Source organism: Pseudophryne corroboree, chromosome 11 (assembly GCF_028390025.1).
Source record: "Pseudophryne corroboree isolate aPseCor3 chromosome 11, aPseCor3.hap2, whole genome shotgun sequence".
NCBI lineage: Eukaryota > Metazoa > Chordata > Amphibia > Anura > Myobatrachidae > Pseudophryne > Pseudophryne corroboree.
Window position 1 is genome coordinate 109,487,733 of NC_086454.1, and position 26,687 is coordinate 109,514,419.

General features: G+C 46.7%; 1 protein-coding gene across 5 annotated transcripts in view; it reads right to left on the reverse strand.

Annotated features, from left to right (window-relative positions):
• Positions 1-26,687, reverse strand: part of LOC134969034 (general transcription factor II-I repeat domain-containing protein 2-like) — a 473,133-nt gene that overhangs the window by 229,551 nt on the left and 216,895 nt on the right. For all 5 annotated transcript variants that reach the window (XM_063944746.1, XM_063944745.1, XM_063944742.1 and 2 more), the window contains 2 exons: positions 5,098-5,249; positions 2,783-4,547 (listed from right to left, as the gene is read on the reverse strand). In XM_063944746.1, coding sequence (XP_063800816.1) covers positions 3,053-3,940 — 888 coding nt within the window. In that variant the 5' untranslated portion in view covers positions 3,941-4,547; positions 5,098-5,249 and the 3' untranslated portion in view covers positions 2,783-3,052. The remainder of the gene's footprint in view (positions 1-2,782; positions 4,548-5,097; positions 5,250-26,687) is intronic.

Consider the following 26,687-nt stretch of genomic DNA (forward strand, 5'->3'; position numbering starts at 1 on the left):
GTGCATTAAACAAAGTGTGTCTACATTCACACAATTCATTTATGTTTCATATACACCTTATACACACAGCCTGAAGGTCATTAAATACAATATTTTTAATAACTTTGTGTATTAAACAAAGTTTGTGTACATTGAGTCATCAAAAAACAAAGGTTTCACTATCTCAGTCTCACTCAAAAAAGTCTGTATTTCGGAATATTTGGATATGGGATACTCAACCTGTATAACATTTGCTACCCTAAGACACACTTATTTTAGGAGTACACTCTTACCCCCGTACTGTAGGATAAATTATGTATAGAGCACAGTAGAAGAAATGTACTGTACATTTACAGGATGCAGCAACCCCGGCTGCATCATGAGCTGTAACCATGGGGGCCAGAAGTGGAGGCAAGGCTAAAAAGTGAATGGAGGATAGGATTGGAGGTTGGATTGGGGGGAGATTATGCATGGAGACTGGGGGCAGACCGGGTGGGAGACTGGGTGTGTGACAGGTCTGGAGTTTGGGTTGTAGACAGGGAGGGAGACTGGTGTGGAGTCTGGATGGAAGAATGAAAGGGAGACAGGTGTGGAGTCTAGATGGGAGACTGTGCCATAGACTGGTCGAGAGACTGAGAAGGATACTGTGCAGGTGTTGCACCTCGGAACTTGGTGTGTATGCGCCTTTAAGAACGTTTGCTGTTGCTCCACAGAAGCAGGAGAAATACTGGGGCAGGAAGAGTTAACTGCAGCCCTGGGGTCTGGTCACGTGGCCTCAGGAGGGAGAGCTGATTGGTGAGAGACTGATGGGAGAAGCAGAGAGTGCTGGGAAGAAGAAAGTGGAGAAAGTGGTGTGTTTTGGCATTCGGAAGAACGCGGAGCAGAGCAGGAGCTGTATGTTGGCGACAGCTTAGGGACACTGGGCAGTGAGAGCAGTGCTGATAAGGAAGAGCAGTGGAGTGTTGCCAGAGCGTGTTGAGACGCCGCCAGGCCTATTGGAAGGTGTTGATGGCGCAGCCATCTTGAGAGGGAGTGAGGAGCCATTACAGCAAGAGCAGTTAGCCTGAAACTCCGTTTCCTGGGTCTGAGTGAGTAGTGTTTGAAACTGACAGCCAGACAAAGGCAAGTGTGCACAAAGTTTGTGCAGTTTCTGCACAGCCCAGGACTTACTCAGCTGCTGCGACAATCCGGGCCGCTGGTACCATCAGGAATCCTCCTCTGGAACGGCTGGGCATGCCTGCGTTTTTACGGACACTCCCAGAAAATGGTGAGATCGCTTTCTTCATTCGATTTGTCGCTGCACGTCGCCAGCCATCGGTGCAGACCGACGCGCCTGCGCATTGCGGGTCACATACATGCGCAGTACAGACCCGATCGCATGGCTGCGAAAAAATGCAGCATGCGATCGGGTCCGAATGACCACCTTTGTCTGGAGACATTGCTATTCCTTTGCTAGTTACATACTCTTTGCAATAAAGAACTGAGTAACATTGACATTTTCTATCCCAGGATCCCCCCAGTAACTGTGTGCCCATTCCCTCATTGACATGCTGTGGCACAGCAGACTTTAATAAGAGCTCCAACGATATTTGCCCGTGAGGATAATTGTTACCTTGGCTAGGTAGAGGTATAAAGTCAGTATTTAGAATAACTGAATGCATTGTCATTATTATCCTTATCACATTGTAGAATGGAATGCAGTGTCTGATGTGATTTCAGGATTTCAATGATTTTATGTTAATTTTGTGGTTCCAAATGTTTCTCATTCTAATTCCAATTCTTCTTCTTCTTATTCTGTGATTCTGACTGCCTGTCTTTTGCATATTGGATGCTTTTTTTTTTACAACCAAAGCAACGTCCTTTAATTTACCATTAATCCTAAATCCAGAGTTCATTGTAGATCAATAAAAAGACTTCCTGCTGGAACCGCTGACTCACTCCTGATTTGTATCAATCTTTCCTACCTCTCTGTACACGTTACTATGAGACTAGGTACGGGGAACAACACTTCAGGGGAAAGGTCCATCACATAGCCACCTAACACCTGTGATATCACTCAATAACTTAGACTTACCCCACCAACCCCGGCGGTGTTACACAGGAGACTGGGAGGGACTGTGAGCAGGAGACTGGAAGGGAAATTAACTGGGGACAGGGAGGGAGAGTGGGCAGAAGACTGGAAGGGAGAGTGAGCTGAGGACAGGGAGTGAGGGTGGGCGGTGTGGATCATTAGATCTAACAAGCAAAAGTTCTACAGTCAATAGGTCGGCCCCAGAAGGTCAACATGGAAAAGGTCTACAGGGTAATTAGGTCAACATGACAAGGGTAAACAGTAGTAAAGGTTGTCAGGGCCAAAAGTCGACACATGAAATGGTCAACATGACAAAAAGTTGACACAAAAAAGGTTGACACACCATTTTCACTATTCCCAATAGTACTCCACGTGGATGGTAAAGTATGAAAAAGTTGATTAAAATGCTAAAAAAAAAAAAAAAAGTTGTGTTGATCATATGTGTGTCGACAATTGGAACCTGTTAACCTTTTGTACCTGTAGACCATAAGCACTATCGACCTTTTACATTTCGACCTATTGACCATGGCGGCCTACTGCATGTCGACCATTAGTGGTCGACCTAATGACTGTCGACCTTTTCATTGTCAACCTATAGTCTAGATCAGGGGTGAGGAACCTTTTTTCTACGAAGGGCCATTTGGATATTTATAAAATCCTTCGAGGGCCATACAAAAATGATCAACTTAAAAATTAGCCTGCTATATTTGGTAAAAAATGTAATTAACTCACCCTTAATGTGATGGTTGGAACTGCTTCTCTTTGGTCAGGCTTTTGATGTTAGCTGGTACTGATGATGTTGCTACTTGCAACTGGTTTTCCAGGTTTGCGTCGGTCAGTCTGGAGCGCAGTCGACTCTTTGCAATGGTAAGTTTTGAAAAGAACTGCTCACAGATGTAAGTTGTTCCAAACAGAGATGCATATTTCAATGCATGTCTCCTCAAAGTGGGAAATTTATCATTGCTTATGTAACGTTTATAGAACTCAAGCAGTGGGAAGTTGTTACCTAGCTTTCAGCTTATCATCGCTTTGTAGCTGGATGATTTCGTGTTGTAGGTTATCAGGCACATCAGCTGGTTCCACATTGAATGGTGTAGCGAAGATGTTCAATTCCATTTGTTTACTTTTCACATCCTTGAATCTTTTATTAAATGCCTCAATTAAATTTGCACATTCTCCAGCATATTCAAGTGTCGTACAAGGCTTTTGTCCTTCCAGAGTGGGGAAATGCACTGTGTTATTCCTTTCGAGTTGGACTTTCCACAGCCTTAATTTAGCTTCAAATGATTTCACGTTTGAAAGCAGGGAGCTGAGAAGCTGGTTGGGGCCCTGCAGCTTGACGTTCATCTCAGAAAGGTACTTGGTAATGTCCACCATGAATGCTAGATCACACAGCCATTTGCTATCATCAAGTTCCCTTACAGGTTTTCCCTTCATCTCCATGAACTGCTGGACTTCATCCCGCAGTTCGTAAAACCTCATAAGCATGTTCCAGCGACTCAGCCACCGCACTTCACAGGGATAAAAAAGATCACCGTACTCAGAGTCACGGCCATACAGTAACTCCTTAAACTGGCGGCTGTTAAGCCCTCTGCTTTTGCCAAAATTTATGCATGACACTACTGTTGACATCACAATGTTGAGCCGCAGCGACTGTGCGCAGAGACTTTCTTGGTGTATGATGCAGTGGCATATAATTAAATCACTTGGATCAAGACTGAGAAGAATCAGTTCTTTCTTGACAAATGCAATTAATCCTTTTTGTGAGCCAACCATGGCTGGAGCTCCATCTGTAGTAAGGCCACTTAACTTTTCAAATGTTAGCTCAAGTTTTTTCATTGATGAAACAAGTCTCTCAAATAAGTCCTCACCTCTTGTAGTGCCATGCATGGCTTCCAGTGACAGCAGTTCTTCTCGCGTATCAAACTCTGCAGTGATCCCACGAACGAAAAAATGGCCAGTTGGGCAGTATTTGTTATGTCCGTTGTCTCGTCACAAGCCAGAGAGAAAAATTGGAAATCTCCAGTAATCCGATCGGAGACGGTTCTCCGGGACAAACTAACAGTCTGAAACAATTTTACTTTGTCTGGTGCTAACAACTCTGCTGCAGCCACCATGCACTCTTTCACAAAATCTGCCTCTACATGAGGCCTCAGCCTCTTTGCGATTAGCTCTCTCACTACATAACTTTTCTGAATGACGTTGTCTCTGTCACAACGAGGCCTAGTGAAAGTGGCTTGTTGTGATTCCAAACTCCGCTGAAGAGCATTGATTTTATCCAGATGCATTTGGCCACTCAATTTACTGAGTTTAGCATGTTTTGAGCTGTAATGACGCTCCAGATTGGCTTTTTTCATTACTGCTAATGCATCGCCACAAACCAGGCACACAGGTTTGCCTTTGACTTCAAGAAAAAAATATTAGTTTGTCCATTTCTCTTGGAAAGATCGACACTCTGCATCAACTTTTCTTTTCTGTGTAGTCGCCATTTATGTTGCTACAAAGTAGACAGAGGGATAATATAATAAGTGGCCGGTACTGAGTATGAGCTGACATTCACATTGCGCCACACAGTATGAGCCAAATTCACATTATGCCACACAGTATGAGCCAAATTCACATTATGCCACACAGTATGAGCCAAATTCACATTATGCCACACAGTATGAGCCAAATTCACATTATGCCACACAGTATGAGCCAAATTCACATTATGCCACACAGTATGAGCCAAATTCACATTACCCCACACATTAAGAGCCGAAATGTACATTACCCCACACAGTATTAGCCAAATTCACATTACCCCACACATTAAGAGCCGAAATGTACATTACCCCACACAGTATTAGCCAAATTCACATTGCGCCACACAGTATGAGCCAAATTCACATTGCGCCACAGAATACGAACCAAATTCACATTATGCCACATAGTATGAGCCGAAATGTACATTACCCCACACAGTATTAGCCAAATTCACATTGCGCCACACAGTATGAGCCAAATTCACATTGCGCACACAGTATAAGCCGAATTCACATTACCTCAGACCCCACAAGCTCCTTCCCAGTCTTCAGGCAGCAGGATAGGGGATGAATAGCTTCTGATGGTCACTTTTTGGGCCTGGATGGGTCCACTTCACGTCAATCTGTGTGCTGGCAGTGTGGCTCACTCTGTGCTGGCAGCGTGTCTCAGTCTTTTTATGTTGCAGCAAAATAATAAAGGGATAATATAATAAGTGGCCGGTACGCCACACAGTATGAGCCAAATTCACATTACGCCACACAGTATGAGCCAAATTCACATTACGCCACACAGTATGAGCCGAAATTCACATTACACCACACAGTATGAGCCGAAATTCACATTGCGCCACACAGTATGAGCCGAAATTCACATTGCGCCACACAGTATGAGCCGAAATTCACATTGCGCCACACAGTATGAGCCGAAATCCACATTGCGCCACACAGTATGTGCCAAAATTCACATTGCGCCACACAGTATGAGCCGAAATTCACATTGCGCCACACAGTATGAGCAGGTAATTCACATTGCGCCACACAGTATGAGCCGAAATCCACATTGCGCCACACAGTATGAGACGAAATTCACATTGCGCCACACAGTACAAAACATAGTATGATCCCCTGCACACCATCATCCCCCCTGTACATCAACATTATCTTGCTGCACATTAAAAGGTCCCCTCTGCACAGCAATATGATCCCCCTTGCACACCAACAGGCTCTCCCCCCCACCCCCCACACAACATCAGGTTAGTTCCCCCATATTTAATTTATTCACCTTTTATCTTTCAGTCCCAGTGATAGTGGCAGTGTCTCTGCGCTCCAGCTCCCCGTAGTTCTCCCCCTCCGCTCTCTGCTCTCCACCTCCCTCCTCACCGCGGCCACAGCTCGTTGTCTCAGCCGCGCTCCCCCCCCAATTCTCCTGCGCAGGAAGAGCGGAAAGAGATGAGTAGGCTGGGTGATGGCCTCTCATTGTCCCTCCTCCATGCGTCCTCTCACCGCCGAACGCCCGCCCCACCCCACCCCCCGCGTGCACGCATGCTGTGCGGTTGCCTAGTTACCCAGCGTCGCTAAAATGCCATGTCTCCCTCCTCACTCCTCTCCTGCGGCTGCGGTACTATGAGCGGGCTGGGCGGGCCGGGTAAAGTGTCTTTGCGGGCCATATACGGCCCGCGGGCCGGACGTTCCCCACCCGTGGTCTAGATACTGAGAGTGGGTAGGAGGTGCTTCATCTCTCTGCTTCATGCGCTACCTATGCCTTCTCCTGGGCACATTTGTTTCTTATGTGTCAAGAAAATTATAAAATGGTAAAACTAAGAATGTAAAATTAAAAACAAATATATATATATTCTAATCTTGTATGGTATTGAGGACGGAGCAGTAGCTCCGAAACGTGTGTCGCGTCTACCGACAATACAAGTCTTACTTCTTTGTGTAACTAGTCTCCAGTGCCGTGATTTTTCAAGGAGTATATATATATATATATATATATATATATACATGAGGCAGGGGTCCGGCACAGCACTGAATAAATAATCACACTGGGTGCCCTCACGAGACGGGTAAACATATACTCAGAGAGGGTGCGGCACTCCAATGATTTTCACACGACCACGTATTATAACCACAACGTTTCAATGCCTTTAATCGTACGGCATTTTCATCAGGTAGTACAACAATGATTAAAATCTCTTACCTTATAAAGAAGGTATCACCTCGTGGCGCCGACGCCGTAACGGGACTGCACACCCGGCGACCGCGCTTAATAGTGACGTCATGGCGCTCTACGGGAGTAAGCCAGACGACGTGCAAAAGAAAAGCCATCACCATAGTTACATAGAAAACAAAACACATTTAAAGCACTATAAAAAGCAATCGAATTATCAAAGCAATAAAACAGATATAATCATATGAAAAAGTATCATATATTACAACTGGAGACATAGTGATGGATAGCAGAATGTATCAATGTAGCATAAGTTAATAGCGCATGTTGCGTATAAAGATCAATCACTATAGACCAAACGCTGATGTATGTATACATATATATGAAATCAGCAAATTAACTATTGATGGCAAGGACATTAATACCTGAATGTTCGTTCAAGCCTCTAGGGGCTAAGGTCCCCAATTTAAAAATCCAACGGGCCTCACACTGCACTAATTTTAAGCCACGGTTACCACCCCTCAACGACAGCGGTATGTGGTCAATCATCCGATATTTGAGTGTGGTCAGATTGTGTGCCGCTACTGCAAAGTGTCTTGCGACAGGCTGATCACTGGTACCCGATATCAGGGCGGCCTTAATAGCCGATCTATGGGCAGCCATTCTCTCTTTAAATGTACGTTCTGTCTTGCCTATGTATGATAGGCCACATGGGCAAATGATCTGATAAACTGTAAATTTCGAATTGCAGGTAAGTCTATGTTTAATATATAGTGTTTTGCCTGTCTGTGGGTGATAGAAAGTATCCCCTGGGATCAGAAATTTACATGTGACACAAGTACATCGGATACAACCAAATTTGCCTCTATATATATTAGGTACTGGCTCTGAAATATCTGATTTGACCAAAATGTCACGTAGGTTACGACCTCTCTTGTAACATGACAATAGATTAGTGTCAGTTAAATTGCATTCCGGGTCAGATTTAACAATAGGCCACAATTTTTTAGAGATCTTATTAATAGTTGAGCTGGCTGATGTAAATTGAGTGACCCATGGCAAAATCTTCTTGTCATTCTTAATTTTAGGTACAAGTAAAGATTCTCGCTCAATATTAAGTACCTTAATTTTAGCTTGCTGTAAAAGGGAAAAATCATAACCACGCTCCAAAAATTTATTAAACAAAATGTCAATCTCTATTTCCGCCTGCTTAGCATCAGACGCAATGCGTTTGGCTCGAATGAATTGGGAATATGGGAGCCCTTTGATAAGGGAAACCGGGTGACAGCTACTGGATAATAGCAAATTATTACGGTCAGTTATTTTGGAGTACAGGTTGGTTGCAATCACACCATCCTGGATAGAGATAGCAACATCCAAAAATTGGACCACCTCAGAGCTATAAGTAAAGGTAAATTTAACCGGGCTGGTGCCCGAATTATGTAGGTTAATATGATTAACCAAATCATTGCTTTCCCCCTTCCAAAAAATTAGCAGGTCGTCAATATAGCGACAAAAGAAGAGGATCCTGCTAGAAATCAATGGATCAGAAAAAAATACAGACTGCTCTATCTCAAACATGAAGATGTTGGCATATGACGGGGCTACCGCCGCCCCCATAGCACAGCCAACCAATTGGAGGTAAAACGACCCATTGTACAAGAAAAAATTGCGTGTAAGGACAAATTCCAATAATTTAAGCACAAAAGAGATGTCAGGCCCATTATAGGAGGTTTGACCTCTAAGGAAACGGCCTACTGCCGCCATACCTACATCATGGGGTATGACGGTATAAAGGCTGGCTACATCTATGGTAAACATAACTACATCCGAGTCCAACCTAGGCAAGGCTAATAATTTAATCAATAATGAAGTAGTGTCCAAAAGGTATCTAGGGTGGACTCTGATGTATGGCTGTAATAAACTGTCTAAATAGACAGAAACAAATTGGGACAATCCACCACGGGCAGCGATAATAGGTCTGCCCGGGGGGTCAACCAAAGATTTATGTATCTTAGGGGTAGTGTAAAATAACGGGACAAGAGGAAATGCAGGTAAAAGGGCTTTATAAAGCTGGTCAGAAATAAATCCATTATCCGTGGCTTCCTTAAGGATCCTTGAAAGTTCCATTTTAAATATAGTAGAAGGATCTTGTGGTAGCAACCGGTAGGTAGCCGAGTCATTTAGATGTAGTGCCACCTGTTCTTTATATTTAATTAAGTCCTGAATAACCAGGGCACCCCCCTTATCCGCAGGACGAAATACAAGTTCTTTGTTATTAGATAAGTCCTCTAGCGCCAACTTTTCTTCAAGGGTTAAATTGTGTCGTTTCGGTTGTATATTCTGTATGGATGACTCCACATCCTCTTCTAGTAACCGCATGAAGGTTTTAATAGAGGGGTTGAATGACTGTGGCTCAAATGAAGATTTCGGTAATAATTTAGATAATTGCGGGGGAATCTCCGAGTTGAAAGCAGGGTCCCCTTGAGTCTGGTCAGTAGCACTAGCAGCTTTATGTTTGCCATAGAATTCATTTAATTTCAATTGTCGATTGGTCTGTGTTGTTCAATTTTCCAATCTAGAGGGTTAAATCTAGATGAAGGTACAAATGATAAACCCCTAGATAGAACATCAGTCTCTGTTTTGGAGAGCTCATATGATGATAGGTTCACAATCAGGTTTTCTTCTTTGTTTGCTTTTTGGCTCGAACCCTGCCTTTTCCTTTGGCCACCTCTCCTGGTGTACTTTCGGCGTCTCGGGAATACTGTGCTCGGGTAGTAACCCCTAAAGGGTCACTTTGTCCACGGTTACTAGTATAAGCATTATTCCTCTCGTTGTCGCTGGTGGATGAGTTGAAATCTGTAGACGAATCTCTCTGTGTGCCACCCATTCTTCTATTCCGTCTGAAGAAGGGCCTTTTGTAATCATATTTTGGTCAAATCAGATATTTCAGAGCCAGTACCTAATATATATAGAGGCAAATTTGGTTGTATCCGATGTACTTGTGTCACATGTAAATTTCTGATCCCAGGGGATACTTTCTATCACCCACAGACAGGCAAAACACTATATATTAAACATAGACTTACCTGCAATTCGAAATTTACAGTTTATCAGATCATTTGCCCATGTGGCCTATCATACATAGGCAAGACAGAACGTACATTTAAAGAGAGAATGGCTGCCCATAGATCGGCTATTAAGGCCGCCCTGATATCGGGTACCAGTGATCAGCCTGTCGCAAGACACTTTGCAGTAGCGGCACACAATCTGACCACACTCAAATATCGGATGATTGACCACATACCGCTGTCGTTGAGGGGTGGTAACCGTGGCTTAAAATTAGTGCAGTGTGAGGCCCGTTGGATTTTTAAATTGGGGACCTTAGCCCCTAGAGGCTTGAACGAACATTCAGGTATTAATGTCCTTACCATCAATAGTTAATTTGCTGATTTCATATATATGTATACATACATCAGCGTTTGGTCTATAGTGATTGATCTTTATACGCAACATGCGCTATTAACTTATGCTACATTGATACATTCTGCTATCCATCACTATGTCTCCAGTTGTAATATATGATACTTTTTCATATGATTATATCTGTTTTATTGCTTTGATAATTCGATTGCTTTTTATAGTGCTTTAAATGTGTTTTGTTTTCTATGTAACTATGGTGATGGCTTTTCTTTTACACGTCGTCTGGCTTACTCCCGTAGAGCGCCATGACGTCACTATTAAGCGCGGTCGCCGGGTGTGCAGTCCCGTTACGGCGTCGGCGCCACGAGGTGATACCTTCTTTATAAGGTAAGAGATTTTAATCATTGTTGTACTACCTGGTGAAAATGCCGTACGATTAAAGGCATTGAAACATTATGGTTATAATACGTGGTCGTGTGAAAATCATTGGAGTGCCGCACCCTCTCTGAGTATATATATATATATATATATATATAGCAGAGTAGAAGAATGCGGCACTCAAAGGACTTCATTGGAGACAGCAAGCTGGTTCAGGAAATAAGCTGACAGTGCAGCATTGTAGGTCAACGTTTCATTTATTAACTAAATTTTCGTCAGGACAAGATAACATAAAAGAGAACAGTCTTACTTTAAGTAGTACCCCACACAGACCATCATGCACGCTGTGTGTGCTTCCTGGACGGGGGTTGATGACGTCACCCTGTGGCGACGCGCGCTCTCCAGCGCCGTTTCCATGGTTACCCGCCGGAGGCCAACACAGCGCTGTAGATAGCAAAAAAAGATAATCACCATAAAAACAGTGCATAAATCATAAAAACAGGTGTCCAAAAGAGCTTAGAAATGGCCATGTGGCATAACATGAGTTGTATAAAAACTGGTAATATAAGCATAATAAGTAAATATGTAAATAACAAAAAGCACACGCCCAATGAGCAAGAAATATTTTAAAGTAGCATAAATGAAAAATCACTGAGTATCAAGCTAGTGTAAACACTACCCTGATAATGTTGATGACCATTATTTATGATATAAGGAATTAATCCTCAGGCACAATATTCAAGTATAGATTAAATTTACATTACATGATTAAAGAAAACACCCCAAATTGTTGGATTCATTGAGTCCATACGGTGAAAGTGTGCAGAGCTCAAAAATCCAACGGGCTTCCCTGCGTAGCAACAGAGCACCCCGGTCACCTCCACGTAAATTGGCAGGGACATGGTCGATGACCTTATGTCGTAAACTAGCCAATGTGTGTTTTGCTTCATGAAAGTGTCGGGCAACCGGTTGTTCTTGTGGGGTGCCCTCGAGGGCAGAGCGTATGGCTTGACGATGCAATGCCATCCTCTCCCTAAATTGCCGGATGGTCTTACCCACGTAAAGTAAGCAACAGGGGCATTTGATGTAATAAATGACAAAGGAGCTTTGACAAGATAAAACATGCTTGATGTTAATTTTGGCCCCAGAATGCGGGTGAGTAAAAGATGGGCCACATTCCATTGAACGACATGTCGTGCAACCTAAGCACTTATAACAGCCAGGCTGTCGTGTTAGGAATGTCCTGGGAGTTCTTGTGTCCATCTTGGAAATATCATTCTTAACGTGCATGTCTCGAAGATTGCGGTTCCGTTTGTAACTTGGCATCAGCTTACAGTCCTGGAAGGATTTTAGGTCCGGATCTGCCGTGATTATGGGCCACAGTCTCTTACCATATTGCATGATCTTATGGCAAAGGGGATGAAATTCCTGAACAAAGGGTACCCTTTTGTCCAGTGTTCCACAAGTAGTTTTTGGGCAGAGAGTGTCCTCACGTTGAATGGCTAAGCACCTGTCGTTTAGTGTCCATCAGGCGAGTAATATCATACCCTCGGGTGACAAATTGCTGGATCATCAGATCTATTCACCGTTCCGCTTTGGCAAGCGTATCACAGGTGCGAGCTGCACGAAGAAATTGAGATTTGGGAAGACTCTGAGACACAAAACTGGGATGTTGACTGTCGGCCCTCAAAATGGTGTTTCGGTCTGTAGGTTTTCTGTATAGATAGGTTGTGAGCTTCCCATCCTATATGGAAACTTCCACATCCAGGAATTGCACCTGTTTTTCACTGATGGAATAGGTAAAGTGTATGTTGTCATCCAAGGTATTGGCATGATCCATCGCAATTTTGAAGTCTTGGCTGGTATCTGTCCAAATGATAAATAGGTCATCTATGTACCTGGTGAGGTACAAGATGTTGGATTGCATCATGGGGTTTAATAGAAAGAGATTGTGATCAATATCAAACATAAAGATGTTAGCTAGGGATGGTCCCACGCAAGATCCCATGGCGCAGCCTCTCAGTTGGATGTACCATCGACGGTCAAACAGGAAGTAGTTCCTGGTTAGGGACAAATGTAGTAACTCACAAAAAAGGTTAATGTCAGGACCACAGTACGCCAAATTCCCAGTGAGATATCTACGGACCGCCTGGACCCCCCTATCATGGGGGATATTGGTGTATAATGACACCACATCCACTGTACAAAGCTGGCAGCCCTCTGGTAGTATAGAAAAAGAAGATAATTTCCTGAGGAAAGTAGAGGAATCCTTTAGGAACGTTGGTTGATCCTGGATCAGTTCCTGCAGGAAACTGTCCAGGTATTGTGATATAATGTAATAAATGGATTCTCTTGCACTAATAATGGGTCGTCTGGGCGGACAAATGGGATTTTTATGCAATTTGGGGATGGAGTATAGGACAGGTGTCTTGGGGTGATTGGTGGTTAAAGCTTGGTGGACAGTCTCTGTAATGAGCCCATTTTCAGTGGCTTCCTTGAGGATGACATCCAGTTCGCTCTTAAATGAATTTGTGGGGTCTGACCCCAACTCCTTGTAAACTTCTATGTCATTTAATTGGGATTGCATCTCTTGACGGTAATATTCAAGATCTAGAACAACCACCCCCCCGCCCTTGTCTGCGGGGCGGATGATAATGTCCTTGTAGCTTTGTAGGTTCTTCAGGGCTATTCTCTCAGCTCTGGTGAGGTTATTTCTGGGGGGGACAAAATTGTTATATTCGTCCATGACACTTTTGTTAAGAGTCCTTGTAAAGACTTTGAGTGAGTTATTGGAGGAAGATGGATCAAAAGTTGATTTTGGTTTGAATCTTTGCAGTTGAGATGCCGGGAGTTGCACAGGTTGTTTTTCAAAGAACTCCTTCAATCTAATTTGTCGTGAAAACTTGTGTAAGTCCACAGTCCAAGAAAATTTATCAAAAGCAGTAGATGGTATAAAGGAGAGACCTTTGTTAAGGACGCTTATCTCGTCACTAGATAGAATTCTTTTAGACAAATTAAAGACTATGTCTTTTCTTGGCTGCGCGCTTCTTGCTTGTGGATCCTTTTCCATTGGCCGCCTCGCCGGGTTTTTTTGTTGATGGAGCCCCGCGTTGAGCGCGGGTACGAACCCCTAAAGGGGGTTTGCCATGAACTTTGGACTGTTCCCCATCCTGGTCGCTTTGCGAGGATTGAGTGCCAGAAGAATCGTTAGAGGCCCGGTCACGCCGTTGTCGCCATCTAGATGTTCCTTGTCGTTTGGTAGAGACTCCTGGGTTGTTAACCCAGGAATATACTGTGCCTTGCTGATAGTCCCTTTGAACTACTGTAAGTTTGTCATGCTTAAATTTAAGCAGCTCCTGTCGGCACTTGTCGACTTGTTCCTGGAGTTTTATCATCCATTGGGTATCTGGATCATCTTTAAACGTGTTGTCCAAATTGGACTCAAAGGAATTAATATTCTCTTTGATCTTAGTTCATGCTGGGATTCCTCAATAACAAGTAGAAGTAGATCGAAACTACATTTGTTCAATACTGCCACCCACCGTCGGCAAAATTCTGGGTTGAATTTGCCGATGGTGGGGGCATTCTTGATCCGGAAACCCCTAGGGATTAATTTTTTGCAATAGTAATCACTCAAAGTAGAGCCGTGCAAAAAATAGTCAATTTCTTTCTTTTTTAATTTGAGTAGTTTAAAAAAGATTTGTTCATTTGGCATTGTGATATCAACTGAATCTGGAATCTCAGGAAATAAAATGCCTTCCGCATCACTCTCAGAAAGAGATAACACTTCTCCTAGTGGTAGGGGAACATCCCTATAGCCACTATGGGTAGATTGCTCCATACCCGTTGCCATATTGAAAGCAGTGTTTGACACACCACAAAAATTCCAATTGGAATAATATGGGTAAATTGAGCTTATATGAGTTCAGAATGCAATCAGTATTTTTAAGCATTTATTTGGTATGTGTTTACAGTATATATATATATATATATATATACACTGCTCAAAAAAATAAAGGGAACACTAAAATAACACATTCTAGATCTGAATGAGTGAAATATTCTTATTAAATACTTTGTTCTTTACATAGTTGAATGTGCTGACAACGAAATCACACAAAAAAATTATCAATGGAAATCAAATGTATTAACACATGGAGGTCTGGATTTGGAGTCACACTCAAAATTAAAGTGGAAAAACACACTTCAGGCTGATCCAACTTTGATGTAATGTCCTTAAAACAAGTCAAAAGGCTCAGTAGTGTGTGTGGCCACCACGTGCCTGTATGACCTCCCTACAATGCCTGGGCATGCTCCTGATGAGGTGGCGGATGGTCTCCTGAGGGATCTCCTCCCAGACCTGGACTAAAGCATCCGCCAATTCCTGGACAGTCTGTGGTGCAACGTAGCATTGGTGGATGGAGCAAGACATGATGTCCCAGATGTGCTCAATTGGATTCAGGTCTGGGGAACGGGCGGGCCAGTCCATAGCATCAATGCCTTCGTCTTGCAGGAACTGCTGACACACTCCTTCCACATGAGGTCTAGCATTGTCTTGCATTAGGAGGAACCCAGGGCCAACCGCACCAGCATATGGTCTCACAAGGGGTCTGAGGATCTCATCTCGGTACCTAACGGCAGTTAGGCTACCTCTGGCTAGCACATGGAGGGCTGTGCGGCCCCCCAAAGAAATGCCACCCCACACCATTACTGACCCACTGCCAAACCGGTCATGCTGGAGGATGTTGCAGGCAGCAGAACGTTCTCCTTGGCGTCTCGAGACTCTGTCACGTCTGTCAAATGCTCAGTGAGAACCTGCTTTCATCTGTGAAGAGCACAGGGCGCCAGTGGCGAATTTGCCAATCTTGGTGTTCTCTGTTAAATGCCAAACGTCCTGCACGGTGTTGGGCTGTAAGCACAACCCCCACCTGTGGATGTCGGCAGGCCCGACGCTACCCGCTCAGCGAGGGGATGCAGTGCAGGTAGGCGCTGGGACGGATAGGCGCTCCCCCTGCTCTGCATTCCTTCCCTGCTGCGCCGTCCTGTCCCCCCTGCTGCTGGTGCAGCTGCCAGTGCTGTGTCTGTCACTGTATGACAGGCACTGGCAGCGGGCACCTGCAGCATGAAAAGCCTCCTCCCTCACCTCACCTGTGCTGTGTGACAGCGCCGAGTATGGGACAGAAGGGGGCGGAGCTACACGGGACAGAAGGGGCGTGGCTAAACGGGTCAGAAGGGGCGGGGCTACACGGACCAGGCTGCTCATGTACAGAGGGAGACTGGCTTAGGTAAGTGGAGGCTGAGAGAGAAGTGTGTGTGTGTGTGTGTGTATATGGTGGGTGTGTATGTGTGTGTATATATGTGTGAATTGTGTGTGTGTGAGGTATGTTTGTGCGCGCGCTTTATGGACGCTACTACTGGGGGGGCATTACGTATAACGACGCTACTACTGGGGGGGGGCATTACATGTAAGAACGCTACTACTACTGGGGGGGTCATTACGTATAAGGCTGCTACTACTACTGGGGGGGGCATTACATGTAAGAACGCTACTACTACTGGGGGGGGCATTACGTATAAGGACGCTACTACTACTGGGGGGGGGGCATTACGTATAAGGACGATACTACTACTGGGGGGCATTATGTATAAGGATGCTACTACTACTGGGGGGGCATTATGTATAAGGACGCTACTACTACGGGGGGGGCATTATGTATAAGGATGCTACTACTACTGGGGGGGATTATGTGTAAGGATGCTACTACTACTGGGGGGGCATTATGTATAAGGACACTACTACTACTGGGGGGCATTATGTATAAGGATGCTACTACTACTGGGGGGGCATTATGTATAAGGATACTACTACTACTGGGGGGCATTATGTATAAGGATGCTACTATTACTGGGGTGCATTACATATAAGGACGCTACTACTACGGGTGGGGCATTACGTATAAGATTAATAAGATTGTGCTACATTGTGGCATAATTTTAAATGGGGGTACTATTGTGTGGCCATGCCCCTTACTTGTGAGACCACACCCCTTTTCCCGGCGCGCGCCAAAGGAATATGGGAGGGCGCAAATTTATAGTTTGCAGGAGGGCGCCGAACAACCTAGCACCGGCCCTGGATGTCGGGCCCTCATACCACCCTCATGGAGTCTGTTTCTGATCGTTTGAGTAGACACATGCACATTTGTGGCTTGCTGGAGGTAATTTTGCAGGGCTCTGGCAGTGCTCCTCCTGTGCCTCCTTGCACAAAGGCAGAGGTAGCGGTCCTGCTGCTGGGTTGTTGCCCTCCTACTGCCTCCTCCACGTCTCCTGATGTACTGGCCTGTCTCCTGGTAGCGCCTCCATGCTCTGGACACTAGGCTGACAGACACAGCAAACCTTCTTGCCACAGCTCGCATTGATGTGCCATCCTGGATGAGCTGCACTACCTGAGCCACTTGTGTGGGTTGTAGGGAGGTCATACAGGCACATGGAGGCCACACACACTACTGAGCCTCATTTGACTTGTTTTAAGGACATTACACCAAAGTTGGATCAGCCTGTAGTGTGTTTTTCCACTTTAATTTTGAGTGTGACTCCAAATCCAGACCTCCATTGATAATTTTTGTGTGATTTTGTTGTCAGCACATTCAACTATGTAAAGAACAAAGTATTTAATAAGAATATTTCATTCATTCAGATCTAGGATGTGTTATTTTAGTGTTCCCTTTATTTTTTTGAGCAGTGTATATATATATATATATATATATATATATATATATATATACTGTAAACACATACCAAATACATGCTTAAAAATACTGATTGCATTCTGAACTCATATAAGCTCAATTTACCCTAGCACGCCACTGACTGCCTACACAGACCCCCATGCTGGTTAGACTTGAACCTGTTTGGGTGTGACTTTTGCGGCAATTTATCCTTAAACCCTTGAAAATCAACATCAACAAACCATGATTCTCAGCATACAAATCACAGCTGTGACAGCACACACAAGCCTAGTCAGCTTCCTGTAGATCAGTGGTTCTCAACCTCGGTCCTCAAGTACCCCCAACAGTTCATGTTTTCCAGGTCACCTAGCTGGTGCACAGGTGTATTCATTACTCACTGACACATTTAAAAGACCCACAGGTGGAGCAAATAATTTCACTTCCAATCCTGTGAGGAGACCTGGAAAACATGAACTGTTGGGGGTACTTGAGGATTGCGGTTGAGAACCACTGCTATAGATCATCACAAGGAGCTCAGGCTGCTGCCAGAGATGACACCATCTGTGTGTTCCAACGGTTGTGTCTATGTTCCATTCGTGATAAGGACCTAGAAGTGACATAACAAGAGGGCAGGAGAGAACTTCCGCCCTTACAGCACCTAAATGTTTTCTCCGTTCTCCGTTCGTTTGAAGTTTTGGTTTTTTTCTATGCACCATTGGACCCTTGCGGGCTCGCTTTGCTCGCCACACTTTGGGCTTGGTGTCTCGCTCCGCTCCGCTTGTCAGAGGTTGCTATTCCAAATAGTTTGTGACATGGACCCAGGGGCTTATGGGAAAGGTCCTCTCCACAAAGGGAAACTAGATGCTACCGTGTTCCATCTGCATGATTGTGCGGCAACTGCTCAGCTCTCTGCGTAGGCACCTCCCCTTAATGTGGTAGGCTGCAACTTTCTGCAAGTGGCTCACATACAGCATCACCACCTATACAGTTATCTGTCAGGATGAAAGCAGAAACAGCTATTGTGACAGTGGCTCTCACAGTGCAGTCTAAGTGATGGGTTTGCCACTGCCAATAATAGAAGACTGCAGTTTCCTCAACAAATATTCAAAAAGTAAATTGGCTGCACAATTGCCCCTATAAAAAAACGTCCGAGTTCAGCTGGCATCCTGCATGGCCGCCAAATTCATCATTATATCCAGCCTCTAGTTGTATAAAAAAATCTATTAATAAAATACATAATAGCAATATGTTAAAATAATTCACACATTACCCTATAGTGCACAGCCAATTTACTTTTTTAGTGTTTCTGTCAGTATGGCCAGCTTTATCCTGGTGAAACTTGTTTTGTCTAAATAGCAATGGGGGTAATTCAGAGTTGATTGTAGATGAGCACATCTATGCTCATTTACTCTGACACGCGGGGGGACGCACAGCACAGGGCTAGTCCTCCCCGCATGGCAGGCCCTACCACCCCTCCTCCCCCCCACGCACAGGTACAAAAGCATTGCACGGCGGCGATGCTTTTGTACCTGGCGAGTAGCTCCCTACCTGCGCAGCTAACTGCGCGCTGGCAGGGAGCTAGCTGCCGCGTTCCGAGTCGCAGCACCTGCTTGTGACGTCACACAGCCACCGCAGCTCGCCCCCCCCAATGGTCCGGACATACCTCCGTTGTTCCGGACCGCGCCTCACCAACAGTATTCTAATACCCTCCTGCCCCGCGACCGACTCTGCCTGTCAATCAGGCAGAGGCGATCGCAGCCAGTGAGTGCATCTGATAGCTGATAGCACTCACTGGGCTTCCGGGGTGCGTATTCCACAAAGTAATTCAGACTGTGATCGCTGCCGCTACAGCGATGCAGTCTGAATTACCCCCAATTTCCTAAATTGTGATTTGCTCAGTTGCATGAATTGCTCAGTTGCATGAAAGTTGCATGTGATTTGCTCAGTTGCAGCAGTCCTTCTGAGGTCACGCACATAGTCAAGGATCTCTCAGCCAGTCTCCATATTGCCTGTCTTATACTAGAGCATCTGCTAGAGCAGGGGTGCACATGCTATTGCCTGCAAGTTTGTACTCCTGCTGTATCTGTATGAGACATGCCTTCCAGAAATCATGGAATAAGCTCTTCTGGCCCAAGTGCTCCAGCACAAGGCACTCTCAGCCTCAGTGCTCCAGCACAACCCACTCCCAGCCTCAGTGCTCCAGCGCAACCCACTCCCAGCCTCAGTACTCCAGCACAACCCACTCTCAACCTTAGTGCTCCAACACAATCCACTACCAGCCTCAGTGCTCCAGCACAACCCACTCTCAGCCTCAGTGCTCCAACACAACCCACTCCCAGCCTCAGTGCTCCAGCACAACCCACTCCCAGCCTCAGTGCTCCGGCCCAACCCACTCTCAGCCTCAGTGCTCCAGCACAACCCACTTCCAGCCTCAGTGCTCCAGCACAACCCACTCCCAACCTCAGTGCTCCAGCGCAACCCACTCCCAGCCTCAGTACTACAGCGCAACCCACTCCCAGCCTCAGTACTCCAGCACAACCCACTCTCAACCTTAGTGCTCCAACACAATCCACTACCAGCCTCAGTGCTCCAGCACAACCCACTCTCAGCCTCAGTGCTCCGGCCCAACCCACTCTCAGCCTCAGTGCTCCAGCACAACCCACTCCCAGCCTCAGTGCTCCAGCACAACCCACTCCCAGACAGTACAAAAGGTCGACAGGGTCAAAAGGTCAACATGAAAATGGTCGACATAAAAAATGTTTTTTGCATTTTTGTGTGGATAGTTTTGTCATCTGGGACCCCCAATTGTAGAAAGGCATACGCTCGCCACGCTTCGGGCTCGGTAACTCGCTGCGCCTGCAACAAGGTTAATAACCAACTCTATACCGACATGGATAGAGAAGGTATGAAATAGTCCAAAAATTTAAATTTTTTTTAAAAAATGTGTCTTTTTTTATGTCGACCATTTTCATGTCTACCTTTTTACCCTGACGACCTTTTGTTCTGTCTACCTTTTTCATGTCGACCTTTTGACCCCATAGGCAAACGCAGGAGTGGTTTCCGGTTGCTTGGAAACCCCCCTCCTCTTGACAATTGGCTCACATTATGACAATAACAATGGTATATAATATGATTACTAGAGCTGCCACTACATCATGCAGTGTAAGGGACAGAGCAGAGCTGCTGCACATGCCCAGTGGTAGCAGCTTCTTCTACCAAGTTTGCTGTGTGTGTGGATCTGAGTCCTCAATCAATGCTCTGGACCAGAGAGTAGCTACCAGGAAGAAGAGACATGAGGCTTACCATGAGGTGGGAGAATGTGTGCTTATAAAGTGCAGTACTGCTTCTATTATGTTTGTGTATTTATTTACTATGGTATGTTTAACCTTTTATTGGCCACTTTGTTTGATACAGCCTATACTATAGGCCATCTATATTTTTAAATATTAATACTGTATTCCATACGGTCCCCAATGTAAAAAAAGACCAGTGTTTACATTAATGTCCAGGGTCATTACTAGGTTCTTCTACCGGTCCCCCAGACTCCCGCACTTGCTCTAAAGTTCCACAGAGTGGGATATTATGGACTGGCATTTGGAAACCCCCCTTTAAAAATCCTGTGTTTGCCACTGGACCCAGACAACCTTTTGACCCTGTCGACCTAATGTCTGTCAAACATATGGTGTCTTTCTATTGACTGTCTAACTAGACACTGTCTATCTATCAACCGGATACCGAGAGGATGCAGGGTGGGAGAGGGATATATTGGGTTTTGGGACACCCGGTTTGAGAGAGTTGCAGGATGGGAGAGGGACATACTGTGGATTGGACACTGGGTGGGAGAGGATGCAGGGTGGGAGAGGGACATATTGGAGATTGAAGCACTGGGTGGGAGAGGATGCAGGGTGGGAGAGGGACATATTGGGGATTGGGACACTTGGTGGGAGAGGATGCAGGGTGGGAGAGGGACATATTGGGGATTGGGACACTGGGTGGGAGAGGGACACATTGGGGATTGGGACACTGGGTGGGAGAGGATGCAGGGTGGGAGAGGAATATATTGGGGATTGGGGCACTGGATGGGAGAGGGACATAGTGGGGTTTGGGGCACTGAATGGGAGAGGATGCAGGGTGGAAGAGGGATATACTGGGGATTGGGACACTGGGTGGGAGAAGGTTGCAGGGTGGGAGAGGAACATATTGGGGTTTGGGACACTGAGTGGGAGAGGATGCAGGGTGGGAGAGGGACATATTGGGGTTTGGGACACTGGGTGGGAGAGGGACACATTGAGGATTGGGACACTGTGTGGGAGAGGATGCAGGGTGGGAGAGGGATATATTGGGGATTGGGACACTGGGTGGGAGAAGGTTGCAGGGTGGGAGAGGGACATATTGGGGTTTGGGACACTGGGTGGGAGAGGATGCAGGGTGGGAGAGGGACACATTGGGGATTGGGACACTGGGTGGGAGAGGATGCAGGGTGGAAGAGGGATATACTGGGGATTGGGACACTGGGTGGGAGAAGGTTGCAGGGTGGGAGAGGAACATATTGGGGTTTGGGACACTGAGTGGGAGAGGATGCAGGGTGGGAGAGGGACATATTGGGGTTTGGGACACTGGGTGGGAGAGGGACACATTGAGGATTGGGACACTGTGTGGGAGAGGATGCAGGGTGGGAGAGGGACACATTGGGGATTGGGACACAGGGTGGGAGAGGATGCAGGGTGGGAGAGGGATATATTGGGGATTGGGACACTGGGTGGGAGAAGGTTGCAGGGTGGGAGAGGGACATATTGGGGTTTGGGACACTGGGTGGGAGAGGATGCAGGGTGGGAGAGGGACACATTGGGGATTGGGACACTGTGTGGGAGAGGATGCAGGGTGGTAGAGGGACATATTGGAGTTTGGGACACTGGGTGGGAGAGGATGCAGGGTGGGAGAGGGACACATTGGGGATTGGGACACTGGGTGGGAGAGGATGCAGGGTGGGAGAGGGACATATTGGGGACTGGGGGACTGGGTGGGAGAGGATGCAGGGTGGGAGAGGGACATATTGGGGATTGGGACACTGGGTGGGAGAGGATGCAGGGTGGGAGAGGGACACATTGGGGATTGGGACACTGCGTGGGAGAGGATGCAGGGTGGGATAGGTACATATTGGGGTTTAGGACACAGTGTGGGAGAGGGACACATTGGGGATTGGGACACATTGGGTGGAAGAGGATGCAGGGTGGGAGAGGGACATATTGGGGTTTGGGACACTGTGAGAGAGGATGCAGGGTGGGAGAGGGATATATTGGGGATTGGGACACTGGGTGTAAGGTTTCAGGGTGGGAGAGGGATATATTGGGGTTTGGGACACTGGGTGGGAGAGAGTTGCAGGAAGGGAGAGGAACATATTGGGGATTGGGACATTGGATGGGAGAGGGTTGCAGGGTGGGAGAGGGGCACCAGAGAGGGAGGTGTGCAGGGTGGGAGAGGACTTAGGGTGAGAGAGGGGTGTGCAGGGTGAGGGAGGGGGGGGGTGCAGGGTGGGAGAGGACACAGGGTGAGAGGGGGCTGTGCAGGGTGGGAGAGGACTTAGGGTGAGAGAGGGGTGTGCAGGGTGAGGGGGGGGGGTGTGCAGGGTGGGAGAGGACACAGGGTGGGAGGGGGCTGTGCAGGGTGGGAGAGGACGCAGGGAGAGAGGGGGTTGTGCAGGGTGGGAGACGATGCAGGGTGAGAGGGGATATGTGCAGGGTGGGAGAGGATGCAGGGTGAAGGGAGGGTGCAGGGTGGGAGAGGACGCAGGGTGAGAGAGGGGTGTGCAGGATGGGAGAGGACACAGGATGGGAGACGATGCAAGGAGAGAGGGTGGTGCACGGTGGGGGAGGGACATATTTGGGATTTTTATATAATATTAAAGCCTACCAGTGGGCGTACTGCGTGACTCTATCGGCTGCAGGAACAGGAACCGGGCGCACCCCATGTGGGAGTCTGGAGGCAGCAGGAACAGGAATCGGGCACACCCCACGTGGGAACCTGGTGGCGGCAGGAACGAGAGCTGGCCGCATCGCACGTGTGCACTTGGCGGGGCTCCAGCAGGGATGGAAACAGCATCCTGTAAGTGCAGCAGGCTGGCCACTTCCCCCACCTCCGTGACCCCTTGATGAAGTGCTAAAGGACGAAACGTGTTGGATTCCCTTGTTGACCTCCATTGATACTAAGATAAGAATGACCTCCTGCAATATACCATGCTGATTTTGTAATTATTTTACTAATTTTTTACATGTTTTTATTGTTATACTTCTCTTGTGTATTAGAAATTGTTTTATATACTATTATTGGCTATTAAAGTTCTGCACTTTTTAGAAATACTACCATAGTGTATTTTTTTATATATTTTTAAATAACACTAGTCGCCGTACCCCTACTCCCCCTATATTTGCAAGTGTAAAAAAAATGCCTAATTACATAGTATATAAGTCATGTACATTAGGTGTGATATGTTCAGGGTGTATTCGCATATGAGATAGGGATTCAGTGACCAACATGATTCCATTGCTGTTTCTATATGAATCTAATGTGTGTGGTGCACATGGGGCCTAATTCAGATCTCATCGCAGCAGCAAATTTGTTAGCTAATGGACAAAACCATGTGCACTGCGGGAGGGGGGGGTCAGATGTAACATCATACATAGGCGGATCCAGGGGGGGGAGGCACTCGGGCCCGTGCCCCCCCTCTGTCATTTCTGACTTCTTTTTTTCAAAGGGAGAACAGCAGCAGCACTACTGCTATTTTCGTCAGTCAGAATTGATAAAAGAGCCGGCAGGCACTAGGATGCGCCGCGGCTCTAACAGCAAGTCAGTATGGTAACCAATGGGGAGGTCCAGCCTCCCCCTGCTCACACAGCAACCTACCTCTCCTACCGCTTGCCGACCAGAGTCCGTCCCAGGCACGGGGTTCAAATGCCAGCATTGAGTAAGACTGTTTCTTATGACGGCGCAGAAGGCTTCATTAGCCCTCATTGCACCGCACAGTATCCCAGCGCTTCCTCCTCCACTTCCTTTGCCACCATGCTAGGTGGTGTCAAACTCAGCCTCAGCTTTGAGAAGGCGGCCCGTGTGATTGTGACAGGGCTGTCCTGCAGATGTCTTATGCTGCTTGTTGGAGATCCAGCTGGCTGCTTCTGCTAATCAAAGATGGGCAGTTCGTGTGCTGCAGTCTGAGTCTCGGTGCAGTGCCCAAAACAAGGTATGCTGCACCTGCCACCACCAACTAAAAACTATAATAATTATGTTGTGCTGGGGTGCCTTCCAGGCTCCCATAACTAATGGAACAGGTGACCAACATTTCAAGGCCCAATCAGCCTTTTCATCAGGGTGAAACATTGGCAATAAACCAGGATGCGCTCCTACAGCCAATCATTACCTGATTGCATATTCTTTGAGGCCATGCCCCCTGTGATACCACACCCCTTATCTAGGAGCACCCCCCCTTTCATTTTCTTCTGGATCCGCCCCTGACATCATACCTCCCAACATGACCCTCTCCAGGAGGGACAAAATGCTCTGCTTCTAAACTTTTCTCTTCATTTATGATTGCCAGCACCTGTGCTGAACAGGCTAATGGATAAGAAAGGCGTTTCAGCACAGGTGATGGCAATCATACATTAAGAGGGAAGTCCAGGAGCAGAGCATTCTGTCTCTCCTGGAGAGGGTCATGTTGGGAGGTATGTACCATGTGCAGAGAGAGTTAGATTTGGGTGGGGTGTGTTCATACTGAAATCTAAATTGCAGTGTAAAAATAAAGCAGACAGTATTTACCCTGCACAGAAACAAAATAACCCACCCAAATCTAACTCTCTCTGCACGTTATATCTGCCACACCTGCAGTGCACATGGTTTTGCCCATTAGCTAATAAATTTGCTGCTGCGATCAGATCTGAATTAGGCCCCTGGTCTCCTAGGTCCAGGGGTGACCACACTGCACACACTGCGCTCATGTTGTATTACTTATATTTCCAGAATCCTTTATCACAGCTTCATCCGTGGTAAAAAAAAACACTGGCAAAATGGCCACCACACATGCACAGTAGGAATTTAGTCTCCAGAACAGGGCAGGTGCCAAGTTTCCGAAGACTTGCACATGCACAGTAGACTCTAGCACAATAGCAGAGTCTGCTGTACCCTGAAGTGGAGGTGGCCCTTCCACAGTCTGCCCCTCTTCTGTTAAAATGCCCCTGCATGATTCATTCGGAGTTTAGAATCATTTTTATGGATTCTTATGATACTCTTCAGTTTATGTACATCATAGGTCTGCAAACTCGGTCCTCATTACCCCACACAGTCAGGACCGTTTCTTGCGGCGGACGAGCCGTGCAACCGCACGGGGTGCCCGCCGCAGCACTTCTGATGCTCTTTGATTCCCCCCTCCTCCCGAGTACCCAGCTCGGGGGGCGGAGTTTCGCGGAATGATGCGGGTGCGTCGTGACGTCACAACGCAATTGCGTCATTCCGCGAAACTCCGCCCCCCGAGCTGGGTACTTGGGAGGAGGGAGGAAGGGGAGCCAAGCTACAGTAAGGACCGGCGCGGCGAAGACAAGGGAGAAGTGGCCGAAGAGCGGGAAGAACCGCTTCAAACGTAAGTCAGTCCCCCCCCCCCCCCTCACTGCCACCTGCCGGAATGTGTAAAATGGGGACTCTTGCCTGCCATCATGTGTAAAATGGGGGTTCTTGCCTGCCATCATGTGTAAAATAGGGACTCTTGCATGCGTAATGTGTAAAATGGGGACACTTGCCTGCCATCGTGTAAAATGGGGACACTTGCCTGCCATCACGTGTAAAATGGGGACACTTGCCTGCCGTAATGTGTAAAATGGGGACACTTGCCTGCCGTAATGTGTAAAATGGGGACACTTGCCTGCCGTAATGTGTAAAATGGGGACACTTGCCTGCTGTAATGTGGAAAATGGGGACACTTGCCTGCCGTATTGTGGAAAATGGGGACTCTTGCCTGCCGCAATATGTAAAATGGGGATTTAATGTATCAAGGGCATTGCGGTGTATGGCATGGCTATGGGGGGGGGGGGTTGTTATGTCAATGGGGGGGGGGGGGGTATGTGTGCGCATTTTTAAATTTTGCACTGGGAGCCAAATTGGCTAGAAACAGCCCTGCACACAGTGCATGTTTTGCAGGTAACCCAGAAGGTGCACAGGTGTATTAATTACTCACAGACACATTTTAAAAGGTCCACAGGTGGAGCTAATTATTTCATTTGTGATTCTGTGAAGAGACCTGCAAAACATGCACTGTGTGGTGTAGTGAGGACCAGGTTTGCAGACCTATGATGTACATGCACACCTTATAGTCTAGGACACAGGTTCTCAAACTCGGTCCTCAAGACCCCACACGGTGCATGTTCTGCAGGTCT